A 19,711-nucleotide genomic window follows, 5' to 3' on the forward strand; every position below is an offset into this window, starting at 1 on the left:
ATTCGCCCGCGGCGAATCGCGCAAATTCGCCGCAAATTTGCGCCTGGTGAATAAATTCGCCCATCACTAATCATAGTCTGTCTGGCAAGGGATATCAGTGAGAAGTACTATTTAGATGTTAACTCTTACCTTTGATGACTGGTCAGTTGTACTGTCCCATTTTTTCACTCTTATAATGAACTGCATATTCAGCATAGTCAAGATTCCACTAAACGTGCAACTTATTTTAGGAGAAATGATTTCAAGGTATTCGTCAAAGGTGGATTTCCGCGGTATGTCTCTTTTGTTGAGGAGCCTTTTCACACCATTACCAATTTGCAACATGGTCATATCTTTGTCAAACATAAAATGGAAAGGAAAGGTTTTGCAGAAGATTGACGCGGGTATTACAACGTATGACTGGGGTTTGCTTGGCGATAATGACGGCCTTGTGTTTTTTACCTGCACTGAATACAGTAAGTAAGGTTCCTTAATAAAGTCATTGCCATCACTGCAAGAGTGGGGTATCAACCTCACTTCTACTTCAGTTTCAAACAAGAGGTATGCTGCCGCCCTAATGATTCCAGGTAATATTAAAGGTGTAATATTATTAGGAAAGAAATAGTACACATTTAAATAATCTTGGTCTTTTTCTAGGCACAGAATTGAACCTTCTTCGAGTCCACTACATTCTTCCAGTGTTCTGGATTGGCCACTCTGTTTCAAATGGGTTCCAAAACTATTTAGAAAGTCCTTCAGTGTTCCTGCCACCACTTGCAATACATGTTCATCTTCTTCATAGCAGATTCTGAAGAGTTCATCACCCAGCGTTTCTTTAACTTGCTCTACAGGAACACCTAAAACGAACAGACACTGTAAAAATTCAGCTAAAGAAAAATGATATATCTGTATGTGATTATACTAATGTAGTATTACAAAGATAAAGTTGGAGACAAGAGCCTTAAAGAGGAAGATCTCCAGTTTCCCATTAGTTCCTATCTGATAACACTTTATACACTTTGGGGTTATTTACTAAAACTAAAATTTATCTCATATTTTTATTAAACCAAGCTCAACCAAACACAGGTAATTGCACAATTTTGGGTGGTCCAGTGGGTAGGGGAGTGAGCTCCAATATGTATTGGGGTTCTTCTCAACAGAGTAATGGCACTGTCCAGGCAACAGCACTTCCAAGATCAGCATAAAATAAACTCTGGAGAACCACAGCGAATTCAGTGTATTTATTTCATCACAACATGTTTCGGATAAACATATCCTACAACTAGCACCTGATGAAGGATATGTTTATCCGAAACATGTTGTGATGAAATAAACACACTGAATTCGCTATGAGTTTATTTTATGCTCAACTAAAGACCCATCCACAATTTTATCACAATTTTATTTATCGGACGAAACCCAGTGCAGATCAAGATATCTTCAAATTGAAAAAGGGACATCTGCCACTGACTTCTGCATGACTTCGAACAGGTTTGAGATGGCTGATTTTCGGATTCTGAGTTTTTACCCAAAAAAAACTCAACCAATAAAAAAAACCGAGTTTAGTAAATAACCTCCTTAAAGATGGCTAAATCCTGCCAAACTTGCAACATGAAGGGGCCGATTCACTAACTTCGAGTGAAGGATTCGAAGTTAAAAAAGTTTTTTTTGGGCTACTTTGACTATCGAATGGGCTCCTTCGACTACGACTATCGAAGGATTCGAAGTAAAAATCGTTTGACTATTCGACCATTCGATATTCGAAGTACTGTCTCTTTAAAAAAAACTTCGACCCCCTAGTTCGCCATCTAAAAGCTACCGAAGTCAATGTTAGCCAATGGGGAAGGTCCCCATAGGCTTGCCTAACTTTTTTAAGGATATTCCTTCGATCGTCAGATTAAAATCCTTCAAATCGTTCGATTCGAAGGATTTTATCGTTCGATTCAAGGCATTATCCTTCGATCGTTCGATCGAACTATCTGCGCTAAATCCTTCGACTTCGATATTCGAAGTCGATGGATTTTAGTTCCTAGTCAAATATCGAGGGTTAATTAACCCTCGATATTCGACCCTTAGTGAATCGGCCCCGAAGACTGGCCATATAACTTGAAAATTTTCTTGTAGCTGGCTACAAGAACTGGTTGGGGGGCTATCTTTCTGCCAAGGAGGGTGTTACTAAGTGCTGACTGCCAGGCTAGCCAATCATTGTGTATTAAAATGTGCAAAAATACTGTATGTTATATTCTAGTTTGTTCCCTGCAGAGGTTTTGTTAACTTCTTTCCACTTAGAGACTATATCGGAAAATTTAATTCGACCAGGTGTGTCCAAACCTTTTAACATGACTTTTAAAAATGCATCAAGACGTGCTTCTTTATACAGAGGGTGGTGGATGTATAGAATGGGCTTTCTACTCTGGGGCAGCAACAACAGCAGAGAATTCTGTTCACATTGAGACAGGAGGAATTTAACGAAACCATTATATCTTGTAAGTATTACTGTAAAATAATTTACTTCTTAACTCAGCAATATAAAACAAATATACAAATAAAGGAAACAGTGACATAAACGAGCATAGTTACATTGTGCCAGGCTGTCATTAGACATTAGAGAATTGGGTCGGATGCATGGCAACAAAATTACTACTGTAGCGATTTACAATCAACTGAATCTGTTTAGGATATGCAAATACACAGATTTAAGCCTCCACATTATGTAAAGTAACATTCCGTCATTTGCATATTTTAAACAGCAGCGGAATCTGCGTCATCACTACAGTAATTGCTAAAACATCAAATCTGGGCTTAAGGATCTTGGAACACTTATATCCTCTACAACAGATTCACGTCTTTAATTGCTAACAAAGCATCATGTTCACTCTTTCATTTATTCTCTCAGTATTATTAAGCATTCTAGTCATTATTAAGGAAGGAAATGAACGAATCGTGTGAAATGATAATGATGTGGTTGAGTGTTATTGGTACCTTTAGAGTTTAAAGACCATAGAGCGTCTATAAGCAATAGATCTTACATAATGCAATTATTTTATGATTGAGGAGAGCAAGGGAGAAGAACAGGGAGGGGTTGTGTTGGATACACTATACCTTAGCTCAGGGGTCCCCAACCTTTTTCACCCGTGAGCAACATTCAGATTTAAAAAGAGTTGGGGAGCAACACAAGCACGGAAAATGTTCCTGGGTGGTGCCAAATAAGGGTTGTGATTGACTATTGGTAGCCCCTATGTGGACTTGCAGCCTCTAGGAGGGTCTGTTTGGCAGTACATCTGGTTTTTATGCAACCAAAACTTGCCTCCAAGCCTAAAATTCAAAAATAAGCTCCTGCTTTGAGGCCACTGGGAGCAACATCCAAGGGGTTGGAGAGCAACATGTTGCTCACGAGCTACTGGTTGGGGATCACTGCCTTAGCTAGTTTAAAGCAACTGCATGTTTGTAGGAAGTTCAAACTTCCTAACTTGCAAGCAGGGTCTGCTATCTCTATAATTACAACCCCTTCATTGAGTAACAATGGACTGATAAATGCACACAAACCCATATACATATATAAACAAGGACCAAAATAGTTTAAGGATTTTGAGGGGACAAACTATGCTTTTATGGATTGGTTCAGAAGAGGAGAATTAGGGCTGAACAGTTAAATCCAACGTCATATTAACAAATTTAGCACTTTCCTGGCATTATTAGTCGTAATAATAGAATAGAAGTAGTGATCTTTTAGGTGAAGGGGAACCTTTTCCCTGACTATATAATTATAGTCTATAGTCCCATAAAATATTATGTTGGGGGTTTGTTCAGTCCTGGTTGGGGATAAACAACATTGGAAATGCTAAACCAAACTTAAAGGGTTGTTTAAAGGGGAACTATAGCAAAAATGGAAATTTAATATAAGATTCATCATACTGAAATAAGAAACTTTCTAAATATATTCTGCATCGTTTCTGAAATAATCAAGTTTATCTTCACTATTCCTCTCTCAGCATCTGTTTCTCTTCATTCTTTTTTCTTGCAGCAGTTGGGTATCACATAATCAATGACAGTTAGATCCAATATAATTTACAGGGGGCTCCCTTTCCTAGCAGATGAATTAGAGCTCACTCAAATAACTGGTTCCAGTACAAACAAAATAACTACCTTTTGCACAAATTCTGTATGTAGAGAGACAGGACTTCTGGTGATTTTAATAGAGTGAGCTCTAATACATCTTCTAATCAAAAGGAGCCCCCCTAAGAGATATATTGGATCTAACTGTCAATGAATATCTGACACCCAACTCCTGCATAAAGACAGAATGACGAGAAACAGATGCTGAGAGAGGGATAGTAAAGATAAATTTCAGAAACAATGCCTTAAAATTGAATTCTGAGATTTTTTCTCTGGGCCTATGCAGTTTACAAGAATTACTATGGATCTGACTACACCCTAGACTGAGCCCTGGAATTGTTGCATATATAACCACTGGGGCTAGTTAATGCATATTATGGATTTTTCCTAGGTCAGTTCTCATTCAGAATGATCTCCATAACCACGATTAAGAAGACTACCAGTTCAGCTCAAGAGAATATCATCTACATAAATTGAATTACTGTTCAGAGACTGTTTATGTTAATATAAAAGGCTAAAAGTGGAGGAGAAAATGAGAATCCTTAATGGTTGCCTCTGGAGGGGTGAATTAATTGGAATTCATAGTTACTATTTCTGGCTTGTGATGTTCACTCATTTTTTAATATGGTTCATTGCACAAGCATCATGGAAGAATTTGTTTTCATCATGCTTGAAATGAAGAGCAGCATACATGGACTATTTTGGAGTGTTAAGAAAAGAAAGATAATAGAGACAGGTACTAAAGAAGAGACCATATAATTAAGAAGAATAAAGGGAAGAAGAAAGAGTAAATGTGTGGAGAATAGAAAATGCATTGTGAGAAGGCTAGCTGAAGGCAGGGAGGCCTGGGTCTGCTTCCTCTCTAGGGGTGCCGACAAGTGACCTGCAATTGACATGAAGTATTGGGTCAACTGCCATTCTTTCCGTATCGAAAGTGACCCACGATTTCAGCAGGGGGCAGGGGCACAGAAAAAGAAAATTACAAATTTATGCCACTAGCCAGCACCAAAGTCTTTCAGTGAGTATACTCCAAATAAAAACCTTAGATTACACCTAATAATTTAAAAAAACTGCAGTATGCTCAGTCTATACCATTACATATAAGTTTAATTAAATATATACTGAATATACTATTTTTGCTCCATAAATGTACCTGATTTACTTGCAAACTACTGCTAAATGGCCTCTAGCTTCCCACTCCTTTTGTTTTTTATCAAACTCTGCTGCTAGAATCATCATGCTGTCATCTGACAACCTGTTCCCTGTTACAGTCATATGAAAAAGTTTGGGAACCCCTCTCAGCCTGCATAATACTTTACTCCACTTTCAACAAAAAAGATAACAGTGGTGTGTCTCATTTTCCACGAGTACTGGGGTGTTTTCTGAAAAAATATTTTTAGTGAAGCAGTATTCAGTTGTATGAAATTAAATCAAATGTGAAAAACTGGCTGTGCAAAAATGTACCCTTGTAATTGTAATACTGATAACTGGCAACACCAAATTGGTTGGATTAGCTCGTTAAGCCTTGGACTTCATAGGCAGGTGTGTCCAATCATCAGAAACCATATTTAAGGTGGCCAATTGCAAATTAGATTATTTCAATCTTGTTTCCTTCGATCTTTATAATTATAGCAAGCAGGCAGGAGACATTTTGTGAACACTGTTATTAAAGGAGAAGGAAAGTCTTCTTGCACTTGGGGGTGCCAAATGTTAGAAATGTTAGAAATTTGAAGAAAGAAGAAGCCGGAAGAGGATTGCTCAGTGTTGCTCGCTGGAATAACCCCGGGCTGATAGGAGCACGATCCAGGGTTTCAGGTAAGTAAATACAATCACTTGGGGGCAGGGTCAGACTGGAGCCTTGGGGCCCACCGGGGCTGCAAAGGAAGTGCCCTCCTGGCAGTGCCCAGGGACCCCCTCCAGACCTCTGACTCCCTGGCCTGGTGCGTGAAGTCTTAGGTCAACTGCCATTCTTCCCATGTGGAAGATGACCCACGATTTCAGCAAGGGGCAGGGGCACAGAAAAAGAAAATTACAAATTTATGCCACTAACCAGTGGTGCTCACTGGAATAACCCAGGGCTGATAGGAGCACCGACCCAGGGTTTCAGGTAAGTAAATACAATCGCTTGCAAAGGAAGGGCACTCATGGCAGTGCCCAGGGACCCCCTTCAGACCTCTGACTCCCTGGCCTGGCGAATGCGCCTCACTACGTGCACAAGCGTGTAACCTGCATGCTGCGCGTGTATGCACGGACACATGCCTAATGTTTGGCACCCCCAAGTGAAAGACGACTTTTCTTCTCCTTTCAGGCAAGCCTTGCATCATCTCAGAATCTTGTTTGTGCACCTAATGTCCATCCCCATGCACTAGTTACACAATTAAATGGTGAAGAGAACAGGGGGAATGTGGGGAGAGCAGTGACATCTAGGAAGTGTTGAATGGAAAGTGAAAGTAATTGCCTGCCTCTATGCATAGAGGAGGGGCAGACAATATTTGATTGACAGCTGAGATGTTTAAATGAGTTTAAAACATCTATGAATGCTTTCATAAAAAATAGAGTTTGGATTTCATGTTTCATTTTATTATACAGCTTTTTATGTCTGGGTGACAGGTCCCCTTTAAAAATTCCAGCCCAGGCGCTTATGGGCCATTGCACCAACCATTCTGAAAAGCAGCACATATTATCCTATCCTATCCACCTAGATTATGAACTCTGTGGTAGAGTCATGCGCTGGTCCATTTTTTGGAACCCGTACCCGACCCGTACCTGCAACCTGCAATCGGCAACCCAGACCCGCAACCTGCATTCTTACCCATTTGGACCCGCTACCCGACCCGCAAGTACCTTATCCACAACCCGGTGACCATCAAGAATCAGGAAGTGCTGTCATTGTAAACCGTAAGTGACATCATAGGAAGTAGACTTGATCAGCAAAAATCGCTATTGAGAAGATCCACAGCCCGACCCGCGACCCGCAAAACCACCAACCCGCGTCTATACCTGAACCCGGAACTTCTACCCGCAGGGTACCGCAGGTTTTTGCGGGTAACCCACGGGTACCCGACCCGCTGCAGGACTCTACTCTGTGGAGCAGGGACATCCTTCCTCCAGTGTCTTTTAACACATGAAGCATAATCTCTGTAACTGCATATAAATATCTGTAACATTGCTGTATTATAAAAATGTGAAGTGTGCATATAAAAATAGCACTATAAATAAATATACACATACATATATACATACATACCTGCTGCATTTGACTGATCAATAATAATGTTTTCAAAATTTTCAGTTTCTGCAGTTTTTCCACAAACAGGCATACTTGGCAATTTAAAACTAGAACAAGCTGACCTGCGAAAACAATTGGCACAAATACAAGTTACTCAGCTGTATCTTCAGTATTGTGGTTAGGTTATGTAAGACATCTGTTTCTCAAACTATAATAATCTTAACGACTAAACTAAAGTCATCAAACCCCCCCCCCCCAACAAACATAACAATGAAAGGTGCACTAGAAGACTTTTTATTTGTGGAGATTCAACAAAATTCATTAGGATGTGGTGTGAACTTCTTCCTCTTATAAATGTTTTTTATGTTGTTTACTAGAGTTGGGGGCTTATGGCTGTATCCGCCAGGATTAAAAACAAAAAGCTTATGAAAATATTCAAATGATCATGTCCACAACTTGTAGCTGATTTTAGATGAAATGGAAACGATACAATTGAAGCTACAGATAAGGGAACACTTAGGGGCAGATTTATCAAAATATGAGATTAGAACTCACCACAGAAAAACTAATCATTCCTATGGGATTTTTAGAATTATATTTTTCAATGGTGTTCACCATTTGATAAATATGCTTTTAAAAATTCCATAGGAATGAATAGAAAGTGGGTTTTTCTGTGGTGAGTTCTAAATTCACACTTTGATAAATCTACCCCTTAGAAATAAGAGAATATCATAGCATTAATAGGTAAAGTATCCTAATTGTTTTAGTAGAACTCCATGCAGTGAAGTCCATTAAATATTGAATATAGCTTAAAGTAGAACTAAACCATGCCTAGTAATACCATATTTTATATACTGAACCAGTCTATGGTACAGGAATGGGATCAGTTATCCGGAAACCAGTTATCCAGAATCATATCTCTGAATTACAGGATGGCCATCTCCCATAGACTCCATTTTAAACAAATACTGGACCTCTGATTTGAAAACATGATTTCCTTTTTCTCTGCAATAATAAAACAGTACCTTGTACTGGATCCCAACTAATATAAAATGACTCCTCGTTGGAAGCAAAGCCAGCCTATTGGGTTTATATAATTTTTAGCAGGTTTAAGGTATGGGGATCCAAGTTATGGAAAGATCCCTTATCCAGAAAACCCCAGGTCCCAAGCATTCAGGTCACATACCTGTAGTTATGATCCAGGTGCTTTGCGAAGCTAAGCATTGTCATATAAACTGATGCTTATCGGACTGATTATTAAATTCTGATGCTAGCTGTACCAATAATCTGCATTATTTACTAACTAGCCTTATATTGTTACACTTATAGGATATATATTCAGTATATTGTGTGTCAGTTCCTGAGCTCAGTAAATCGAAAGCAGCACAGAACATGTGCAGTAAATGAACAGAAAAGAAGATGGAGAGCTACTGTGGCATCTTTGGAGGCACAGATCTTTAATGGCTTAGTATGTGGGCATTAAATGGTTCAGCAGTAGACCTTGGGATGTGATGGTGCCTGGCCAGTTGTCCCACTGTGACAATGAATTTTACTCAAAAATGGTTGTTGTTGGAATGCAGAATGTTATAGTCCAACAACAGCCATTGGGACAGGTAGGAGATCACTTAAAGGACAACTATACCCCCAAACAATGTAGGTCTCTATAAAAAGATATTGCATAAAACAGCTCATATGTAAAACCCTGCGTCATGTAAATAAACCATTATCATAATAATATACTTTTCTAGTAGTATGTGCCATTGGGTAATCATAAATAGAAAATTGTCATTTTAAAAAATAAAGGCCATCCCCTGGGATCGTATGATTCACAGTGCACACAAACATACCAACAAACCATACTTGTTAGGTCACATGAGCCAATTAACAGACAGAGTTCTGTCTTTTGCTTCAAAACTTCTTCCTGTTACAGTTAGAGTTGTAGTATTTCTGGTCAGTTGATCTCTGAGACAGCACACAGACCATCAAGAAATGGTGGTTCAAGGCAAGAAATGTAAAACGGCAATATTTACTTAAATATAAATTCCAGGTAAGATTCTTTAATATGCCACTTAATATGATATAAACTGTTGATTAAGTATTCAATTTGGGGGTATAGTTTTAATCAGGTGATTAGTTATAAGGAATAATTTTTGAATAAGATTTCTGGAAGATGCAGACAATACATAAAAATATTATTTCATATGTATATATATATATATATATATATATATATTACCGCTTGCTAAACTTTTTTTACAGGTAGAGATACATGACCATTTGTATTCTCTAATAATGCCAAGCATACCAAATAATAACCACATGTTACTTCAAAGAAGATTCTCATTTAAGATGGCTTTTGCATCAAATATGACCAAACATCACCACCGTAAGGGCTTGTACAGACAAGCGTTTTTACCTGCTCTCCCCTGTTTTGCGCTTTCTTCTGTTCAGCCGCAGGAGATCGCAGGAGTACACGCACTGAATTATTGTCAATGGAGCTGTAATCACACAGACGCATGTAAGCGATGAATGCAGGTAAAATACAACATGCTGCGTCCCAACCTGCGAGTACACACAGGTAAAAAAAATTGTCTGTAAGAGCCCTTAGACTTCTTCTCTATTATCAAAAGATTATGCTAGATCAGTGGTTTCCCAAAAATGGGACATGAAAATGTAAATGGGGGGAGGGGTGACCACAGTGGGACTAGTCCCTCTAGGAGGACCTGAAAATGAAGATGGGGGGATGACAACATAAATGCCAAGTAGGGTGAAATGTGGGGCTGATGCTGTCAAAGTATTACATACTTAATGAATTTGTAGCCTTGATCAAATATTATAAATAATAGGTGTACAAGTTTTATAGTACAGGGATCTTTGACCCAGAATGCTTGGCACCTTGGTTTTTCGTTATAACATCATTTGAATCACCAAGTCTACTGAAAGCCATTTAAAGGCACAGTAACATCAACAGCTACTAAAGTGACACAAATATAATGCAGTGTTGCCCTGCACTGGTAAAACTGATTTGCTTCAGAAACAACTATTGTTTATATAAATAAGCTGCTGTGTAGCCATGGGGTCAGCCATTCAAAGGAGAAAAGGCGAGGTTACACAGCAGATAAGATTTGTAGAACATAATGTTATTCGTTATCCTCTATTTAACCTGTGCCATATAGCCTTTTTTCAATTTCCGCTATTCTTACACAGCAGCTTGTTTATATGAACTATAGTAGTGTTTCTGTTATTCACTATTTAACCTGTGCTATATAGCCTTTTTTCAATTTCCACCATTGCTACACGGCAACTATGAAGCTCAAGATACTGTTGTTTTATTACAAATAAGAACATGTTTAGGTATTGCATAATCAATGGGAATAGCAGAATTGACAGAAACAGCAGCTTACACTCCGACAATATTTATTTTTGATTGGACATTGGACAGTGACTGTTGGGGGCATATGTATCAAGGGTCGAAATTTGAATTCAAAAAGACCAACCGAAATTAAGTCAAAGTTTTTTTTGGTCGAATAGGTCCGTTTTTGATCGAATAGGTCCATATTTGGTCGAATGCGAATTGTTCAAATCGAAGGAATAGCGCATTCGATCGAATTAGATTCAACGTTTTTCCACCAATTGATTCCAAATAGGTTCTAGGAGGTCCCCCATAGGCTAAAACAGCATTCAGCATGTTTTAGATGGTGAATGGTCAAAGTCGAATTTCGATATTGGAATTTTTTACTTTTTTCAAAATCGAATCAAATTTGGACTATTCCCTAGTCGAAGTACACCAAAAATAGCTCGAAATTCAAATTTTTTTCATTTGAAAATTCACCTCGACCTTTGATAAATCTGCCCCTTAGTGTAAATGATAGTACAGTGACCTTATGCAGTTGATGCCTCGAAGCTGTCCATGTTGGCCTAGCTAGAAACAAGCAGTGATACAAATATATAATCATGTAATTAAGCAAATTATTGCCATGTCTGTGTATGTATGCCATTATGCCATATGACAAGACAATGCCTGTTCTGTTACAAGTTCATTCCAGAACAATATAAATAAATGTCAAAATCCATGATTTTCACGTTACCGTAATTCAGAGCATGACAAGCTCCCAAGTTATCCGTTATGTCTGATGCAGTTACAGTCTGTATTAACTACTTGTTTTCCTTAGTATAAGTCACAGTATATATATGGAAAGTACTCTTCTTCTAAATATATATATTTATGGTGAAAGTGCTTGTTATACAACTTGGGTAGTGACGCACAGTGGAGAGATTTATGAGACTTAGATTTACGTAGATCCCTCTCGTTGTCTACTGCTTGCAACTTCTCCCTCTGTGTTTCTCTGTGTGTCTGTGTTTCTCCTGTGTTTGCATATACTTATATGTTAGAGAGCTTTACTGCATGTTCCACAGCTAAAAGTCGTATTTGCTATCTAAATTTAGAATTTGTATAGGCAATTAATTTGTATAGACCTGTGTATATTTGCACTTGTTACAGGTATTGGACCTGTTATGCAGAATGCTTAGGTTTTCTGGATAACAGATCTTTCTGGAATTTGGAACTTCATACCTTAGTCAACTAGAAAATCATGTAAACATTAAATAAGCCTAAGGTTTTGCTTACAATAAGGATTAATTATCTCTTAGCTTGGATCAAGTACAAGGTACTGTTTTATGACTATGAAGATTTTCATTCATCCAGGTCATGGTATATATAAGTAATTTAAAAAAACAAAACAGGTAATTATTGAAGATGTTTCACCACTCATCTGAGCAAGCTCATCCACTCATGAAGCTGCTCGGATGAGTGGTGAAATGTCTTCAATAATTACCCAGCAAGTCCAGTTGTTTTTTTTTTTTAATTACTTATATTAAGAACCTGCTTTATTATTACAGAGAAACAACAAATCATGTTTAAATATTTTGGAGCTTTCTGGATAACAGGTTTGCAGATAACGGATCCTGTATCGTTATCTGTATTTAACATCCTCCAAACTACCAACAACATACAGTATGGCTGGTCCTGTTCCCAAATTCAGTACTAGAGGTACTGTGATTCCCCCTATCCCCTGACATGCCTCTCAGCTGCGGTTTATGTACAATTTTTTTAAAAATTCTGACAATATTTTAATTATATGGCAATATCACATAAATGATTTCCAGCTGACTTGCAAACTAAAAACTAGGGATGCACCGAATCCAGGATTCGGTTCAGGATTCGGGCAGGATTCAGCCTTTTTCAGCAGAATTCGGATTCAGCCGAATCCTACTGCCCAGCCAAACCGAATCCTTATTTGCATATGCAAATTAGGGGCAGGAGGGAAATAGCTTGACTTTTTGTCACAAAACAAGGAAGTAAAAAATGTTTTTTCCTTCCCACCCCTAATTTGCATTTGCAAATTAGGATTCGGTTCGGTATTCAACCAAATCTTTCACAAATGATTCGGGGGTTCGGTCGAATCCAAAATAGTGTATTCGGTGCATCCCTACTAAAAACCGATTCCATACAGAGCTTGGCTGTAGAATCTGTAGTCCAGTGTCACGAGGCAGCTACAAATAGTCAGCTCTCACTCTTGCGGCAATGACTACAAAGTGTTAATAGAGCGTAACACATATCAAATCTACAATGTCATTTAACACTTCATTTGTATTATAATATTTTTGGTTTTCCATATCATGTACAATTCTGCTTTGTAACAGCTGGCAATCTTGTAACATGCTACTTATACCAGTACTTATGTTCCTTCTTGTTAGAGAATTATTCTTGTAGGAATTATTAAGAATCAAATATAGATGAAAAGCAATCAAAATATGCCAGAACAGTGTTACATGAACACACACTGAAACGTAGACATTACAAGATATACTGTATCCCTTTCATTTATAAGGAACACGCTGTTTGTGTATTGTGTAAGGATAATCAAAATACCAAGTAGTTGTCATACAGCCTTTATTTCCCCTTTGTATGTTCACTCTTAGCTTGTTTTGACAGACAGGTCAGTGATTGCAGCCTTAGGGGGGCTTAGAAACGTCTATTTTTATCCAGACCATATGATGAGAATTTGAGAATGCACATTATATTCAAGATCTCTCCTGTGCCGGTGCAATGAATCAAACAAGTTCTACCTATTCTATGTTAATAGACATGAGTCAATGCAAATATTGCCAAGGAAAAATGCTGCTTACCTGCTAGCGCTTACTTTGTGTCTTGCTATTGACCGCTGAAGAGCAAGATTCAGTCTGTCAAACTGCAAAAAAAAAAGAAAATACAAAGTGATTAATGGCTTTTATTAAAAAAAAGGTGCATTTTGCTGCTCTTGCAGGCGTAAGAGACACAGGTCTGTCATTACAGCTGGAAATGTTGACAAAGTGCAGAAGATTTTACAGGACTCCAGACAAGATCATTCTGGGTCTCACAAAAGGGGTTGAATTTACTTTTAATATGATGTAGAGAGTTATATTCTAAGAACAGCTGTAATTGGTTTTCATTTTTTATTATTTGTGGTTTTTGAGTTATTTAGCTTTCTACTTTACTATTTTAGCAATCTGGTTGCTACGGTCCAAATTACCCTAGCAACCAGGCAGTGATTTGAATAAGAGAATCGCATATGAATAGGAGAGGAACTGAATAGAAAGATCAGAAAATAACAAGTAGCAATAACAATAAGGCAGATTATTATTCAAGGATCGAATTCATGTGAAGCTAAACCATCCATTTAGCGTCCATAAATGCGAATTTAAACCAAAAATTATTAACGAAAACTGGAATCGAATTTGATTCGAATTTAAAAAAACTCAATTTGGGTTAAAAAAAAACTTTGATTTGAATGTCAGGAAGGCTGTAAACTTCACTAAAATGATCCCTGGACCTCTCCCATTGACTTATACAGTAATTCGGCAGGTTTAATGGTGGCAAATAGTCGAATTTGAGATCTTGAAGGGCCAGAGTATGATAAATCTCGAAATTCAAATTAAAACTCAAATCGTGTTTGGATAACTCACAATTTTAATATAAGAGTTTTGACCTAAAAAAATCAAAAATTCTAATTTGAATTTTCACTTCGACCCTTAATAAATCTGCCCCTAAATCTGTAGCCTTACAGTCCATTTGTTTTTTAGTGACCCCTATTTAAAAGACGGAAAGAGTCAGAAGAAGAATGCTAATAAGTCAAAAACTATAAAAAATAAACAATGAAAACCAATTGAAATGTTGCTTAGAATTGGCCTTTCTATAACATACTACGGGGCCAATTCACTAAGGGTCGAATATCAAGGGTTAATTAACCCTCGATATTCGACTGGGAATTAAAATCCTTCGACTTCGAACGATTAAATCCTTCTAATCGAACGATTCGAAGGATTTTAATCCAACAATCGAAGGATTATCCTTTGACCAAAAAAACTTAGGAAAGCCTATGGGGACCTTCCCCATAGGCTAACATTGACTTCGGTAGCTTTTAGATGGCGAACTAGGGGGCCGAAGTTTTTTCTTAAAGAGACAGTACTTCGACTATCGAATAGTCGAATAGTCGAATGATTTTTAGTTCAAATCCTTCGATTCTAAGTCGAAGTCGTAGTCGAAGGTCGAAGTAGCCCATTGGATGGTCGAAGTAGCCCAAAAAACACTTCGAATTTCGAAGTTTTTTTTACTTCGAATCCTTCACTCGAAGTTAGTGAATCGGCCCCTTAAAGTTAACTTAAAGGCGAACCACTCCTTTAAGAGGGAGAGAATGCTCTTGTTTTTGTATTTAGTGGCAGTAATGATGTTGTGCTGTGTTTGCATACAAGCTCCCCTTCTGGCTGCCATACAACAGACATACTGGCATACAGAGGCAAACTAATGTTGCTGTAGTCTTGCAAAAAATAATTTTAGGTTATCCTACTGAGACTCAATCAACATGTAAAAGTAGAGCTCACCACAGTAAAATGCCACCACTCTCTATGGATTCCTATGGGATGTTTAGAGGTAGTTATCAAATACATTCACCCACTGATAAATATTGCATTAAAATACCAATTTTATGTTGGTATATCTCAAAGTGAGTAAACTATTATTAGGATTAAGCATAAAGCTATCCCTTCTTGGAGCAGACTCTATACGTAGATTCAAACAGAATCCAATACAAATAAAGATGTCATTCAATGCAGAAAACAAATTTGTGAATTGATTTGGCTTGTTGCAAGTGGCAGTGATTCAGGTCACATTAACATTCTGCCCGACTGATTTGCTCATCTCCAGTGGTGACATTCAGTGCCCTTGGCGCAGAGAAGTCAAGCTCTGCAGCTGTTCTGTAACCACCGCTCCCACAATCCAAAGCTTTCCCACATACAAAGACAATGACATCTGGGATTCAATGGGAGCTGCAGAGAATCCGTTTGCATTCTGCCAGTACTGAAGCTTTCTATCCTGGTATCCCACGAAAAAGCTACTTGTGTTTGTTTCTGTTGCAGTGCCATTAAATGTGGAACTGATTCCCACCTGCAGTAACATTTACATCCTGACTGTTTCCTTTTAGCAAGTCATTAAACAGGCTCACACGCTGACAAATTTAATTTCTTAAAAAGGGTTGACTGCAGCCACCAGGGTAAAATGCATTTAGGCGTTCTTTTATAGATTACAAATCTATACTGTAATTTTTTTTCTGTATCTGCATACTGCGCTGCCCATCCATTAGGGCTCTTACACGAGGCCGTTTTTGCCTGCGCTCACCTGCGTTGCGCTTTCTTCCGTTCAGCCGCAGGGGAGCGCATGAGTAGACGCAGTCAATTATTTGGAAGGGGGCTGTACTCACACAGACACATGTAAGCGCCAAACACAGGTTGGGACGCAGTATGTTGCATTTCACCTGCGTTCGGCGCAAACATGCGTCTGTGTGAGTACAGCCCCCTTCCAAATAATTGACTGTGTCTACACCTGCCTACGGCCATGTGTAAGAGCACTTACATTGTCAACATATGCCTTGAATAACTCCTGAAAGCTGTTTCAAGGGCAAGTCAACCCCAAAATAAAAAAATTGCCTAATAAAAGAATATTTTATTCTAAGCAACTTTGCAATATACATTCATTTCATATTGTCTACGGTTTTTAATGTACTGGTTAATGTATTGCTATTGCAAGTAATGTTTGTTTGTCCCTTTCTATTCTCTGCCTTGATGGCTAAGACTGTTCATACAATGACAAGACTGCTGATTAACAGACTTGACTTTGCTGGGGAACCAAGACTTTTGCAACATTGTTTAAAAAGTAACAAGCAGGAGTTAAGCAAATGCTTCTTTTAATAGCAAATGTTATTTTTTTTTTACAAATAACCTAAAAATCACTGAACATTTTTAATAAATGTATATTGGAAAGTTGCTTATAATTATGTTTTCTTTTATTAGGCAAATTTTTATTTTAGGGTTATCTTGCCCTTTAATGCAAGCTATACAATGAACCTGTCTGTTCAAAGGTGCCTCATAAACACTGTTTATTGCAAGGCTAATTTTACTGGATATCAAATATGATCACCCATCTATAAGCTGGTCCTTCACAATGACTAGAATTTTAAAATTGGACCATAGACAGCGCTAAATGAGGCTAATTTTATTTGCAGGAATAGAAAGCGTTTCTGCATGTTTATTCTAATGAAGACACACATCTCTTTGGAGTGCTTATATACCGATGGCATTGTATTGTATCTGTATCTGCCTTAGGAATAATTCATTAGTATGTGAAAGCATAACGAGCAGCTCTATTAACTGACGGAATGTGTGCGTGTGTGTTCAGATAGAGGAGAGTAAGTGGTGGGAAACTTGTACACATTTCTGCCTAGTGTGTTTCACAACATGATACAATGTACAGGACACACGGGGAGCATCATTGCACTGGCAATCAAACCAGATTTACCCAGTTCAATCCAATCATTTATATCGTGAAAGCAATTTTCTGCCTTAGAGCTGACCTGGAAACACAATTTTCCCAGCAACAGCTGAGAACAACAGCAGCGGAGCTTCGCTTGGCAAGAAAAGTCAACGCTGGAGATGATTCCATGGCTAAGAAAGTATAAAGATAATGTACATTTTCTCTAAAAAAAAAAAAATGCTGCTACTTGCAGCTGCCTAAAATAGAATTCATTGTTTCCATTGGAGCAAGCTACACGTGGCTTCAAATGTAGAAGGATTTGCCCCCCAATTGCAATAAAAGCAATTTGTAATTTACAAACGGCGGCAACAAAAATATATGCACTTGGGATATATAAATATCTATTATTAAAGCTGCTCTGTGACTCTTACAATGTAAATTAAACATTGCAAATGAATTATTTTAAGTATAGCTCCATCAAAAAACTATACATGGGGGAGGGGTGCAATTTTATTTAGCAAGGGTCTGGGTTTAACTCCCACGCAATAAAACTGTACAAGTAACTTTATATTCATTAAAATAAAACATTTTTAAAACACTTGGGTTTTCTAAACTAAAACTTTACCAGCCATTCTCCTGTGGTCCTGTGGGTTATGCAGATAAATGACTAGTTGCTAGGGTGGGTGAGCTTAGCTGCCAGATAGCAGGTTTAAAGCCAAACTGAGAGTGATAGAACAAGTGTGTGTCTATATCATAGAACTTCCCTTAATATTATTGGGTTTTTTTGCCTTATGCTCTGTAAAGCCTGGGATTTCCACCCCCAGGAACACCAGTTGGCCCTCACAAAACGGAGTACAAAGATTTCTGCCCATTTATGTAAGCGGCGCTGCATACCTAGTGTTGCACACTATATAGTTGGCACATAATTTTGCATTATTCAGTATATACTAGGAAGGAGTGCCAGAGAATGCCAGGTACAAGGAAGACCTGTACTTACCACCTTTATATTAATCCAGTGCAAAGCTCAGACAGAGAGCACCTGTGTATTGGCCCTTTACCACTTGTCCCTATACCCATGGTACCCAAGCACTTTTTCCAGCTCCTGAACTATTATTGTAGGTGAAATGCTGCACTAACTACAAGCACTGTATAAGTCTGTATGCACATCCACAATCCAGTGAAGTGTCTTAGCACTAATGATGCTAAAATGCCCTGCCTCATATATCTTATATCAGATGCCCCTGTCTATGGGAACCAAAAGTCTCATCGCAGGAGCTCCCGCAGCTCTCACTTGCTATGCTGTTTCACAAGCTGCTATTGATATGGTTATTCCTGGGAACAGATGAACAGCTCAATAAGCAAGAGGCCAGCACATTCACTTGTTCTCAGCCTGTTGCTTTTGCTTGTTGATCCTCTTAGCAGGACTAAACCACCCCCTGTTCCTTCCCCTCTGCTGTATAGCTGGAATGACCCATGACATGATGCCTAGCACTGGAGGGTTCCTATATTGCACTCTTCTCTAGCCAAATAATCCTGAGCATATTTCAAAACAACCCTCCCCCCCGCAAAAAAAAGGATTAACCGGTTGGTTGCAGGTGCCTGGGGTATTGTTTCTTTTAACAAGAGTGCGTATAAAGCAGTTTGTGCAGAGTGGGGCAGCAATTACCTCAGGGAAGATGAACTTTCGGATGCTCTCTGCCAAGGTGTGCAGATAAACCCGGATCCGGCTGGTCTTCCTCTGTGGGGGGGCATCTTCTCTTTTGCCCGGGGCGCTGATTTCACCCACCTCTTTACAGATTGGGAGAGAGGCAGCAGCAGCAGCAGTGGCCGATACTTCCTCATCCCCTTCCTCTGAGCCCTGACTCTGTGTCAGCAAAGAGAAGGGACATTCCCCTGTGAGCTTGAGCTCCTTCAGCTTGGTACAGAACATAGTGCCCACACTGGCCGCTCATCAGACGCCCCTTGCGCTGCCACAGCCTCACAGGTTCTGCTTTGGTGCAACAATTCCAGAGGAGCAGCAGCTCAGAGATCTGGGACACAGGCTGAAGCCACTGTATGGGAGAGCAATGAATGCTGCTGGAGTGTGAGGGGCGGAGAGGAGCTCTCTGACATGGGGGAGGCACCCGCACATGCTGAGCCACAGGGACAGACCACCCTCCTGCACTTACTCTGCATTTAGACTCGTCTGTCTCTTTCTGCCAGGATTGTGGAGAAGGGAAAGGTGGAAAGTGTTTCCCTGTCAGGCTACAGGTTCTTGTCTGTTTGTCTGGCTGTCTGGTTGCTCACCCTTCCCTGTTTTGTGTGTGTATATATATATATATATATATATATATATATATATATATATATATATATATATATATATTAAATTATTGGAGTAACTGAACTTTGATGGGTCTGTGTCATATGTTGTAAAGTACAGTGACATATTTCTATTTCACAATGACAGCCAGTACTCAGCAACAGCGTTAGAAGTAGCATATCCACTGGCCAGTATATAAGTGCTTTTCCTTCAATCAGCGCCCCCCCCGTACCATTTCCCT

General features: G+C 38.8%; 1 protein-coding gene across 1 annotated transcript in view; it reads right to left on the reverse strand.

Annotated features, from left to right (window-relative positions):
- LOC108719606 (guanylate cyclase soluble subunit alpha-1-like) overlaps positions 1–19,480 on the reverse strand; it is a 35,513-nt gene extending 16,033 nt beyond the window's left edge. The window contains exons 1-4 of the mRNA XM_041589389.1: positions 18,835–19,480; positions 13,514–13,575; positions 7,343–7,446; positions 130–836 (exon numbers count right to left, since the gene is read on the reverse strand). Coding sequence (XP_041445323.1) covers positions 130–836; positions 7,343–7,446; positions 13,514–13,575; positions 18,835–19,098 — 1,137 coding nt within the window. The 5' untranslated portion in view covers positions 19,099–19,480. The remainder of the gene's footprint in view (positions 1–129; positions 837–7,342; positions 7,447–13,513; positions 13,576–18,834) is intronic.
- Positions 19,481–19,711: the final 231 nt, after the last annotated feature.

This window comes from Xenopus laevis, chromosome 1L, assembly GCF_017654675.1.
Source record: "Xenopus laevis strain J_2021 chromosome 1L, Xenopus_laevis_v10.1, whole genome shotgun sequence".
Classification (NCBI taxonomy): Eukaryota; Metazoa; Chordata; class Amphibia; order Anura; family Pipidae; genus Xenopus; species Xenopus laevis.